The 12538-nt window shown below is 44.1% G+C and overlaps 1 protein-coding gene across 1 annotated transcript in view; it reads right to left on the bottom strand.

The window, feature by feature from the left end:
• SLC30A7 (solute carrier family 30 member 7) overlaps positions 1 to 12538 on the bottom strand; it is a 1382816-nt gene that overhangs the window by 26976 nt on the left and 1343302 nt on the right. The window contains exon 10 of the mRNA XM_044085748.1: positions 10253 to 10402. Coding sequence (XP_043941683.1) covers positions 10253 to 10402 — 150 coding nt within the window. The remainder of the gene's footprint in view (positions 1 to 10252; positions 10403 to 12538) is intronic.

The following is a 12538-nucleotide window of genomic DNA, read 5'->3' as shown; positions in this document are numbered from 1 at the left end:
AATCCTTTGTACCCAAGAATCGGTGGTGATGGTTAGCCAGGCAGAAGGGTACAAGGAGAAACGTCCCACAACCACCTCCAGAGGAAAGGTGTTGGGCCGCTCTTCAGGAGCGCTGGTAGGATTGGCCAGAGAAAGAATCCCTGGAACCCTGGTTACGCAGACCCCCTCTGCCCTGAAAGGAGTGTCTTCCCTGTGAGTTTCCCCCTCTGCCTCTAGGGGAGAACTCAGCCTGTGTGTCACAGAAAGGACCCTGAGATTTCTTGAACCATATCTTCCCACTCTTTTGGTTTCAGGAGAAAGCACATTGAGGGGAAGAATAACGGACACCTATGGCAGAAAGGGTCTTACCGTCCTGTTTCCATCTGGCCAGTGTGCTTTTAACTTTGGGTCCAAACAACGAGGAGGCCTCAATGGGAGCATTAAGAAAGGAAGCCTTAAAGAGTTCTGCGAAATTGCACAAGTGCATCCAGGCACCTGATAGTAAAGATTGCTGATGCAAAGGTGCACTTCCCTATCCTGTCCAGGGCCGGGGACTCTTTGTTAGGCGGATGGACAGTCTGGCTTTCTTCTTCTGCCAGATCCTTTTTTGTTGCGGCCGCCACCACCAAAGCATCCACAGGAAGACCTTTTGACCAATGGGGATCCGTAGCAGGAGGGGACAAAATCTTATCTGGCCTCCAGGGAATAACTTCGACTGTGTCAGGAGTCTTCCAAGCCTGCTGCACGATAAGCTGGACAAGATCATTGGCAGGTGGAGCAACCCAGGAGGTAGGGGGCCGGGCGCGAAAGGCCTGATGGAACACAGATTCCTCAGAGGTCGGATTAGAGGACTGCCAGTCACCTCTCTGTTTCAGGATTTCGAGGATATCACCAAAGGATACCTCAGAGGGTGACTGAGGGGATCCTTCCCCCTCATCAAAATCTGTGTCTTCAGTGAGGGACTCCTCTGTGGAGTCCATGTGCTTCCTCTTTCACGAACTTTTCCGGTGGACTTCCTCAGTGGGAGAAGCTGGGGAAGACAGCGGAAAAGGGGCTTCCTGTGGGAATATGTCCTGAGGCCCTTGCACCCGTTGTCCACTCGGTGCGACTTGTGAAACCAGTGTACCAGGGGAGGGCAGAGGGATAGACAGTCCAGTATCGCCAGCAGCAGCAAAAGCCTTCTCTATCAGTTGGAAGGCTGGTCCACCTGAAGAGGAGTGAATGTCTAGGACAGGGGTCAACCCTCTCCTAAGTGGCTCAGCCTGCCGACCCGGAGTCCCTGGATGGCTGTGGAGCAGCAAACTATGCATGTCACAACTGACATCCTGGGTCGTAGCAAAACTTTCCTGCCACGAAGGCAACTGCGGTTCCTTAGTAAGATCCATAAAGGGAACCGCAGAAGGGGAAGACTGTGCTATATCCATGGACTTCAAAGGCAATGAAGGAGGAGAATAAGAAGGGGTCTTTGGAGACGGGTGATCACCTCCCAAGGAAGGATAGTTCCTGGGGGGTGGGATACCTCTGGCCGAGAGCACCTGATCCACAACATGCAACACATTGTGTTCGGAAAGGCTTCTAGTGGACCTCACAGAGACTGAGGGAGAAACAGGCCTGTCCACAGAAGAGGCAAACTCGGTGCCCATCTCACCAGTCTGCACTGAGAACAATGGTGCCGAGAGAGACTGGACTAAGGGTGTCTGCACCGAAGAAGTCATCGGTGCCGAGGCCAGGTCTGCAGCGACCCAGGGATCAGTGGCGAAGTGGTTGTCGGTACCGAAGCTGGAACCGACAATAAAGGAGTCGATTCCGAGTAAGATGTCGGAGCCGACGTGGTCAAGGCCTGCGCCGACTGAACGGTCGGTGCCGATACAGTAGTAATAGTCTGAACTGATGAGCCCCTGGGTGCCGATATAGTGAAGGCTGTTTGAGAAGAAGGAGCCAAGATCACTAATGGAGCCGCAGGCCTCGGTGATGAAGGTCTAGGCACTGAAAGCACTGGGGCTGACTGAGTGAGCTCCAGAACTGAAACTTTAGCCTTTTTAGGTTTTGGTTGGCAGGAGCCCCAGCCGGGGATGAAGGCAATGATTTAGCCTTGGTAGGAACATCCAAGATTTTCTTATGGGCTCTAGAAGGGGTTGAGGCCTCTGACCCAGAAATAGCCTCTGAAAAGGGAGATTTAAGAAGTCCCTTCAGCAACAGCTTGTTTTTCCTTTCCAACAAAGTTCTATTTGAAAAGTTTTCACAGATAGTACAGGGCGGGTCAACAGATAAGTGGGATGCCCCCAAACAATAAACACACAAAGAGTGTGCATCAGAAGTAGGTAGTTTGTGTCCACAATCAGAACACCGTTTAAACCCCGGACTACCTTTCTTATCTGCCATAACAAAATTAGATAGCAGAAAGGGGTACCAGCAATGGTACAAAAGAATACCCGAAGGTATGAGAAAAGGTAAAGATTACCAACGATGGTAAGGGGAGAACACCTCGTGGCAAAAAGGTAGAGAAAAGAGAAGAAAAACCTGAAGAAAATATGGTCCGCTAGATGCATTAGGGTAAGAGACAATGAAAAAGAAACTTTTCTAACAGAAAAGTAAAAAGAATGACTATTAAACAACAAATAACTGTACTTAGCTCAAGAGAAGCAGCTTGACATGACCGAATAGCAACGCGGAAAACGAAATCTGAGGTAACAGGGAGAGGGATTGTGGGTAAGAGTTTAGCTCAAGAGTTTGAAGCTGACGTGAGCTTGGAAAATGGCCGGCTCGGTACCGAGGTTGGAACAGATACCCATGCATAAGGAATGAATGAGGATTAACAATATCAGATCACATTTTCCCACATGCTTTTGGGAGACTTGATGTGTTGTTTTGCAAATTTTAGCCAGGCCTGGGTGTTTTTCTTTGTAAGAAAAGGCTTCAATTTTGCAACCATACCCCCACAGTCCACACATATGGAGAATACATTACATTGTTGTCACATGTACACAACCAGTACTTGTCAGAAACTCCTGCAGCTCCTTCAGTATTGTTGTAGATCTCTTGGCAGCCTCCCTGAACAGTTTTCGTCTTGTCTTTTCGTCAACTTAGGAGGGACATCCAGTTCTTTGCAATGTCACTGTTGTCCCATATTTTCTCCACTTTTTGATGACTGTTTTCATGGTATATCCAATATTGTGGAAACTTTTTGTACCCTTCTCCTCACTGATGCCTTTCAACAATGAGATCCCTTTGATGCTTTGTAAGCTCTCTGCGAACCATGACTTGTGCTGTAGCAGGCGACTGAGTAAATCCTACTAGGACAGCTGAACTTTATTTGGGGATAATTACAGTCTCTTTAATTGATGGCAGGTGTGTACCCAAGAAGACTGAATGCTGTAATTAAATCAAAAGGTTCTTCAACAAAGTATTAGTGTATAGGTGTGCACACTTATGCAACCAGCATATTGTACATATTTTATTTTTTATATTTGTACATATTTTTCCCTAACAGAGGCTACACAGAGGCACAGTAAACTAATCTTAAAAGGGTACCTTCTGTGACCTACTTTACAGAGGCACAGTAGGCTAATTTAATAGGGAGGCGGAAGCCAAATACACTCTGGCTAGGCTTATAAATGCCCTAGGGCAGATAGCCTAGTATCTACCTATGAACCTATGAACAGATTTGATTGTTTTTCAATTGAATTGTACATGTTATAGGTCACATTAAAGGTGGGAAAAGTTTTGAAATGATTTATTGTGGTCTCATTTTTTATATCACAAAAACCTGGCATTTTAACAGGAGGGTGTACACTTTCTATATCCTGTGTGTGTGTGTGTGTGTGTGTGTGTGTGTGTGTGTGTGTGTGTGTGTGTATATATATATATATATATATATATATATATATATATATATCTTTCTTATATAAGAGAAGAAACAGACATATATCTACATATATATTACGGGAGGGGAAAAGTACAGTTTTGTACCTACCATAAATGTAGATGTTCGAGTATTCACCCTGCTGCAGTCATCACACTTGGGTTATCCTGTCGTCAGGCGGTCCCACAGTCGGCCGGATTTCCAAAGTCTTGGTCCGACGTCGGTTGCTGTCGCCTCATCCCTGACGTCAGTGTGCCAGGGGTACATATATTGCAACCAACGCCATTTTCTTCAGTTTTTCTTGCCCCAGATGTCAGGTGCCCCCAAAAAGGAGATCCAATTTAGTACCAATAGGTGTGAACACTGTACAAACACAAAATCCCTTCAGCTATAAGCAAATACATCAGTAAGGCATAGCAGAGATTTAGCCAGTAGATCAGAGGGGTTGGAGGGAGGGTAACCTGGACTGCAGCAGGGTGAATACTCGAACATCTGCATTTATGGTAGGTACAAAACTGTACTATGTTCATTGTGTTACCCTGCTGTAGTCATCACACTTGGGTTGAGTCCCAAAGCTTAGGTAGGGTGGAGGCATCATAGAGGGTTAGTGGAGGCAAAGAGGCCCTGCAGAACTGCAGTGGCGAAGCCTGCCCTGGACATAGAATAAAGAGGTAGGTGATAGTGTTTGGTGAAGGTGTGAATAGAACTCCAAGTTGCAGCTTCTAAAATTTCCTTGGTAGGAACCCCCCTGAGAAAGGCTGTAGAGGTAGCTGTTGCCCTGGTAGAGTGAGATCTAATGGTAGGAGGAACTGGTTTCCCATGATGGGTATAACAGAATCGCATGCAATGGCCTATCCATTTAGAAATGGTTTGCTTGGATATGGCCCTCCCTTGAGAAGCTGTAGCATAGGAAACAAAGAGCTGGTCAGTTTTTCTGAAAGCCATAGTTTTATCCAAGTAGTAAATAAGCTGCCTGTGAATGTCCAAGGAATGCAGGAGTCTCTCACCTTTGTTCTGTGGATTGGGGAAGAAAGTGGGTAGGTGGATGGTTTGATTTAAAGCTACACTGGAAACCACCTTAGGCATGAAGGAAGGATTAGTTCGTAGAGAAACTCTGTCTTGATGAAAAATGAGGAAATGTTCCACTGCCATAAGTGCCTGTAATTCTGAGACTCTCCTAGCAGAAGTTATTGCCAGGAGCAAGGCAGTCTTCCAAGATAGGAACTGAAGGTCTGCAGAAAAAACTGTTTCAAAGGGAGGTAGCGTTAGTTTTTCCAGAACAAAGTTGAGGTCCCATGTTGGTGTAGGAGCTCTTCTAGGTGGTCTAATGTTTTTTGCCCCTCTGAGGAACTGCCTTAGAAGAGGATTTGAAAATAAAGGTGGATCCGTGTTGTAGTGAGCTGAAATAGCTGAAGCATTGATTTTAATTGAGGAGAAGGGAAGTACTTTATGCAACATCTCAGCTAAATACTGCAGTATGTGAGGCATATGAGGCTGAATTGTGTCTTGGCCTTTAGCTTGGTTCCAAGCAGAAAACCTTTTCTATTTGTCCGAGTAAGCCTTCCTGGTGCTTGGCCTCCTGGCTTCTAGAATAACATCCAGTACTGCTTGTGAAAGAGGGGCTGGTTGGATGCTTAACTGATTTGCCATGCAGCCAGGTTTAAGGTTTTGATCTGGCTGTGTAGAATCTGCTTGTCTTGCTGCGTGAGCAAATGAGGTATTTGAGGCAATATCCATGGTGGGCTGTGAGCCATATTCTTCAATAGCGGGTACACCAGTGCTGGCGTGGCCAGTCTGGGGCTATGAGAATCAGTCGAGGTTTCTCCTTTTTGACCTTCAAAAGAACCTTTGTGAGAAGAGGTAATGGAGGAAAGGCATATGCTGTCAGGTTTTTCCAACTGAAGGAGAGGGCGTCCACTTTCCAAGCTTGATGGTGGAATGTTCTTGTACAAAATGTTGTCAGTTGGTAGTTTTGAGGACTTGTAAACAGGTCTATATTTGGTAGGCCCCATCTTTGAGTTATCATTGTAAATATTTGTGGGTCTAGTTTCCACTCATGGGGATCTTTGATGTTTTTACTTAGGTTGTCTGCCAATGTGTTTTGCTGTCCTGGAAGGAATTGAGCTTGTAACTGGACTTGGTAGGCCAGAGCTGTGTTCCATAAGATTATTGCTTGTCTGCAAAGAGGGTAGGAATGTGTGCCCCCTTGTTTGTTTATGTACCACATTACTGTGGTGTTGTCCGTCTTTATTGCAAGTTGTCCTGGCTGTAGTAGATCCTTGAAGGCTGTCAGAGCTTTCTGTACAGCTAGCATCTCTTTTTGGTTTATGTGCAGTTTTCTTTGTTTTGCAGTCCATAGGCCTTGAATGCATTGCCCTGCCATGTGTGCCCCCCGGGCATAGTCTGAAGCATCTGTTGTGATAGTTTGCCTGGGTGGGGGCAAGGTGAAAGGCTGACCCTTGTTGAGGTGACATGCCTGTGCCCACCACAGAAATTCCTGTTGAAGGCAGGGAATGAGAGATATCACTGTGTCCAAGCTGTGGCTGTGTTGAGACCATACGCTTTTTAGGTACCACTGTAATTTCCTCATATGCAGTTTTGCAAATGGTATTATCAGAATGCAAGATGCCATGAAGCCCAAAGCCTGCAGAATTTTTCTTGCAGTTAATTGGGTCTTTGTTGCCATTGTCTTGAAATATTGAGTCAGTTGTAATTGCTTGTCTGGTGTAAGATTAGCCTTCTGGGCCGTTGTGTCCAAGCTGGCACCCAGGAATGTCATTTTTTGTGAGGGTACTAGTTTTGACTTCTTTTCGTTTACTGTGTACCCCAGACAATTTAGTAGATGCTTCACAAAAGACAGATGTTGTAAGAGAATGTCTTTTCTTTCTGCTTGGATGAGGCAGTCCAGGTATGGATATATTTGAATTCCTCTTTGTCTGCAGTATGCAATTACTGGTGCCAGGCATTTTGTGAAAACTCTAGGCGCAGTAGATAAGCCAAAGGGCAGTGCAGAGAATTGATAATGGGTTGAACCTGCAATGAAACGGAGGTATCTTCTGCAACTTTGTCTGATAGGCACATGCAGGTATGCCTCCTTGAGGTCCAACGTTACCAGCCATGCTTCCTTGCTCAACATGGAAGTAGCTGCTGTAGTGTTAGCATCTTGAATTTGGGAACTTGTAAGTAAGTGTTTAGAACTGAAAGGTCCAGAATTGGTCTCCAAGCATTTTCTTTTCTGGGTACTAGAAAGAGTCTTGAGTAAAATCCTTGGCCTTGCTCTTGAGTTGGTACCCTCTGAATGGCTCTCATGGCCATGAGAGCTGTAATTTGTTTTTGAGCCTCTGCCCTTTGATTTTGTGGCAGGTTTGGCATTCCTCCTTTTATTGGCAAGGTGTGAAAGTGGAATCTGTATCCTCGTAAAATTATGTCTAGGACCCATTTGTCCTTTGTGACCATGTGCCAGTTGTCTGCAAATAGTGCTAGTTTTCCCCCCAAGGGGGCTGACAAAAGAGCTTTGTTTGGCCAGCTGAGGTGCAAGTCATTGAGTTTGCCTTCTGGTGGATTGAGACCTGTCTTCTCCTCCCTTCTGGGTTGGAGTACCCCATTGGCGAGGCTTATACTGAGCTTGTGGTTGTCCTCTGCCCCTTGGGCGCCTGTATTTACCCCTCTGAGGTCTGTCAGTGGCTGGAAAGGACCAATTTTTTGTTGGCCAGTTTCTGCTGAAGCGAGAGGGTTGTACCTGTAGGAAATCTTTGACTGTCTGCATTGACTTCGCCTTATCTTCCATTTTCTTTAAAACTTCTGCTTTAACACCAAAAAGAACATCCTGCTGTAAGGGAGCATCTAGTAGTTTTGCTTTAACATGATCAGGGAAACTTTGTTCCTTTAACCAGGCATGCCTACGTATAACTGATCCAGTGACAGCTGCTCTGCAGTGGGCCTCTAAAGAATCAAACCCACATTGTAAGGTGTGTTTGTCCACCTGCTCGGTGGCGTGCAACAAATCCTGTACTTCTTTCAATTCATATTGTTGAGGGAGGGAGGTTATCTTTTGTTTTAACTGAGATATCAGAAATTGCTGATACTTAAGCATATGAAATTGACAATTTAGTGCTCTCATAGCTAAAGTGGCTGAGGTGTAAACCTTTTTCCCCCATCTGTCTAGTGCTCTTGAATCCCTTTCAGAAGGCACTGGATTTTTAGCCATGGAAGCCTTAGCCCCCTTGGGACCCTGGGAGATAGTCTCTGGGTCAGCTACTGGGCTTTTGTAAATGAATTTGTGGGAATCGGGTACTCTGTAGTATCTGTCAGGCTTGGCCGGGGCAGGAGGTAGAGAGTAAGGGTTGAAACTGGATTCTAAATAGACATCATCCACAATGTCCAACACAGGAGGGATGGCTAGAGGTCTGTGTTGGGGGAGTAAAAGAAACTCTCTGAGCCTTTTCTTGGAATCAGAGTAATCCAGACCTTCCCAGTGAAAATGTTCCCTCATAGTGTGTAAAGTTTCCCCAAAAGAGCAATCTTCTGGAGGGGAAGCTGAGGGAATAGAGTCCTCAGCAACAGAATCTTCATATGGAGAGAAGGAATAGTCTTGGTCCTCAGAGGAATCCGAAGAAATAGACAGTTGTTCAGAGGAAGCAGAATCTTCCTCTTGTCTAGGCCTTTTGTCAGGAGGAGGCTGAGAACCCCTGATAAGAGAAATCAAATCTTCAGCCATTTTGAGCATCTGTTTCTTAGGCATAGGGCCTTGAACAGGAGACTGAAGTGAAGCCTTTTTCGATTTAGAAGGAGTCTTCGACTTGGAAAACGTTTTGACTGTAAGAGTCGGTCTGAAAACGCCTTCAGAAACCGATGGCGTTTCAGAAGCACTGACGTCCTTGGAAGGCAAATCGTCGGAAGGGCCTGAAGTAAAAGGCTGCGTTGGCCTAGTACATTCCGTCAAAATATCTGTAGCGGTCTCGGGTTCCAGAACTGCGGTAGTCAGAGGCTGCGTCGGAGCCTCACTGATAACCGGAGACCGGATCAACCGAGGCCTCGGAATCGGGCTTAGGCCTGGGCTGTCGGTCCTTGTCCCTGCGCTTTTTGTGCACGCCGGTAGTCGGTAGCTCTAATGGCATGTTATAGTTAAATTTTCTACCAAAAAAGTGTCGTACGAAATCAAATCGTCTTTTAATAGTACGTTTAATAAATCTAGCACAAAAACGACAAGAAGTGACGTCGTGATCAGGGCCTAGGCAAGGTATGCAATAACAATGAAAATCCTTATGAGGTATTTGCTTCCCACAAGAAATACAATTGTTAACTTTTTCTGACATCGGTCTGAGGCAAGAAAAGTTTCCCCAATGGGGTACTTAGCTTTATAGAAGACTTCGGTCTGAAATTCGACAATCTCAGGAGTCGGCCGACCGGCACTTGCGAACTGCTTCTGCTTCGGGCACCGCACGGCAAGAAAGACTGAAGAAAATGGCGTTGGTTGCAATATATGTACCCCTGGCGCACTGACTTCAGGGATGAGGCGACAGCAACCGACGTCGGACCAAGACTTTGGAAATCCGGCCGACTGCGGGGACCGCCTGACGACAGGATAACCCAAGTGTGATGACTGCAGCAGGGTAACACGATGAACATCAGACAACTAAAAACTGAACCAAACAACACACACCTCTTGATAAGTATACCCACCAATATATCTACTAGAACAAAATAATTTTTCTAACAAGACTGTTGGCCCTCTACAAACGTAATGCATTACATGCTTGTATAACTGCTTCTAAAGGAAATGCTCCATCTTTCCACATACAGCACATAAATATTTCCTAGGCATACCTTCATGCATATTCTCCTTACTCATATCCCTCTAAAACATGCACATCACCAAACAGTAAAAAAATCCAAATATATTTCCTTAACATGCATGCAAGCTCACATTTATGTACACTCACACACACACTGCTGTCATCTGCTCATCCTCCACCAATGGAATGATACAAGTTTCAGTCAGCTGACAGAAACAATGTGACCATCAGTATTTCAGATGCTAACTGCTGATTATGTATACGTTTATACAATCTGACATATATGGAAGGAAGCAGAGGGTTGGCACAAAGTGCGCACCTACAATGTAAAAACTGAGATGCAAGTAACATTTACTTAAGAAGTTTTCTCCTGGGACATTAAATATTCATTAAAGGCAAAGTCTAGGCAGTTCTGCAACTTAGCATTTTAAAACATTTAAAGAATGAAAAGACTGAATAAAAAAGGAAAGCTAAATACTGCTGCATATAGGCAAACATTTGTATGCAAAATCTATCTATAATTTACAGTAACAATTTATTTCAGTCATTATTCTTAGGGCAGTTTCACAGGACATCCACAGAATGGAATAAAAACATTAGAAATATATGTGTGTACCTGAGTGAAAATATTGTGTGTCTGACTTAAAATCCATCTTGCATCTGCATCATGGGCAACCATAAGTTTTAGGGTTCCAATGTAAATATCTGTGCACAGGGTCCAGAAGTGTGGGTCATGTAAACCACAAACTCCTTGTAACTGCTGAACCTAATATAAAGAAAATGCAAGTGTTACCTTTAAGAAAGAGACGTTTATAAAGAAAAATATTGCAAAAAAAAAATAAATAGAGGTTTAACTCCCCTACTACATTTAACAATGTGATGATAGGCATACTAATCCTGAAACTAGTAAAATAATCTAAATACAACCCATCACAAAACTAGATCTTGGCAGAAGATGCTGTTGCAAGCAGCAAAACAAATGGGCTTTTACTTACAATATTACTCTTTCATTTGTCCTAATTTAAATAGTAACTGACAGACTAAAGCTAACATAATGGCATCAGTACCTAACACTGGTAGGAAAGCTCCATATAAAGATGGTGTTACCCCACACAACTCTACATTTAGTGAAAAAATAATAAAAACAAACTTGCTGTGTGCACACATCTATAAAACAGTTACAAACAGAAGTTATGAAAGAATTTCAGGAAAAAGAGAACAGCTATGGTTATCAGTACTGCTGCAAGAACCTCCACCCTTAAGCTGTTCAGTGAAGATGAATAGCTCACACAAAATATGGTTATGTAAGGTACTTACCTATAATAGTAGGTCTTTGAGAAGAGGTCACTGTAACAGAAAACCAAAGCATCTATGTTTATTCAACTTTTGTGTCCTTTTCCCCTGGTCACAGTACTGCCATATCCCACAGTGAAGAAATAACACTGGTCACTCACTTGTTCAGGCTCTGATGTAAGTGGTTCATTACTATAGCAATAACCCACGCCTGGGTGTGGGTAATGCTGGATTTACCCACGGTTGGCGTGGTTTGGTCCCGGTGAAGCCCGAGGACCAAACAAAGCCAACCGTGAATACAGCATTACCCACACCCAGAAGTGGGTTATTGCTATTATACCATGACATTATTTAAGAAAAGAAACTATTACTTTTCTTAAATAATGGCATAGTATAATGCCTGTTTACTGCCCTTCCGCAGATGTCTGGCATCCACGGCAGTTCTGATGTACTGCGCGCCTGCGCAGTACATCAGAGTTGTGGGCAAAAGCAACGGAGAAAGCAAGATCTCCGTTGCTTTTTTTTTTTACTGTTTTCACTATGTTAAATGGGTTTAACATAACGAGACAGTTTTAAAATAAGCAACGGAGATGTCCGTTACTTATTTTAAAACTGTCTCGCTATGTTAAACCCATTTAACATAGCAAAAAGCAAAAAGCAACAGAGATCTTGCTTTCTCCATTGCTTTTTTTAAAACACTGTCTCGCTATGTTAAATGGGTTTAGCATACCAAGACAGCTTTAAAATAAGCAACGGAGATCTCCGTTGCTTATTTTAAAGCTGTCTCGCTATGTTAAACCCATTTAACATAGCGAGACAGTGTTTTAAAAGTAGAGTTATACTAATGGGAAAAAGTCCGGGCGACCGGACCTTTTTCCATTAGTATAACTCGATTTACAATGTGCACGCTGGCCAATCAGCGTGCACGTTTTGGGGGGGTCATGGTATAATACCCTATATATTTAGTACTGTTCCACATCCTCTTTGATGCCAAGAGCCAGGACATACTGCAAGGATGAGTGGTAAGCAAACAGAGGGCCTTAATCAATGCAAAACTTAAACTGTACATGCTTTCATAAAGCGTGTGTGTGTGTTTGTGTGTTTTAAAGAAATTACACAGTTGTGTAAGCTGAACTTATCATTACAGTAAATGTTCAAATGATTACTGTTGCAGTGTCCTTAGCTATACAGGTTATATCTTGCCAAGGATATAACAGATGGCCAGCTTCCAAAACTTCAGGGCAACATCCATGCACCCAAACTGTCAAGCAGCTTGGGCTGAGCTGACTAAAAGAGAATTTTAGGTGCTAAGCTCTTCAGAGATTCCCTGCCAGCAGAAAGAGGGAGGCTGAATCCTGAAAGGACAAGGCTAGGTGTCTACACCCTGGCATAAAAAACACACAAAAAAACAAGGGGGGGGGGTGGAGGGAGCGACCAGCTACTGTAGCAATGATCATTTGAATATACTCACCATAACTATGCATCTGTGTTGTCCATTTTAATTTTTCCTCAATGTATGGGTTTCGGATCTGACTCAGCCAATCTCCTTAGATTCTTGGATCCGACTCTTGAGCTCCTCCATTTAGCCATAATGCCCCTTCAATGCAGA

Source organism: Protopterus annectens, chromosome 10.part0, assembly GCF_019279795.1.
Source record: "Protopterus annectens isolate FY-2018-M chromosome 10.part0, PAN1.0, whole genome shotgun sequence".
In the NCBI taxonomy this organism is placed as follows: domain Eukaryota; kingdom Metazoa; phylum Chordata; order Ceratodontiformes; family Protopteridae; genus Protopterus; species Protopterus annectens.
This window is presented reverse-complemented; position numbering and strand designations above follow the sequence as displayed.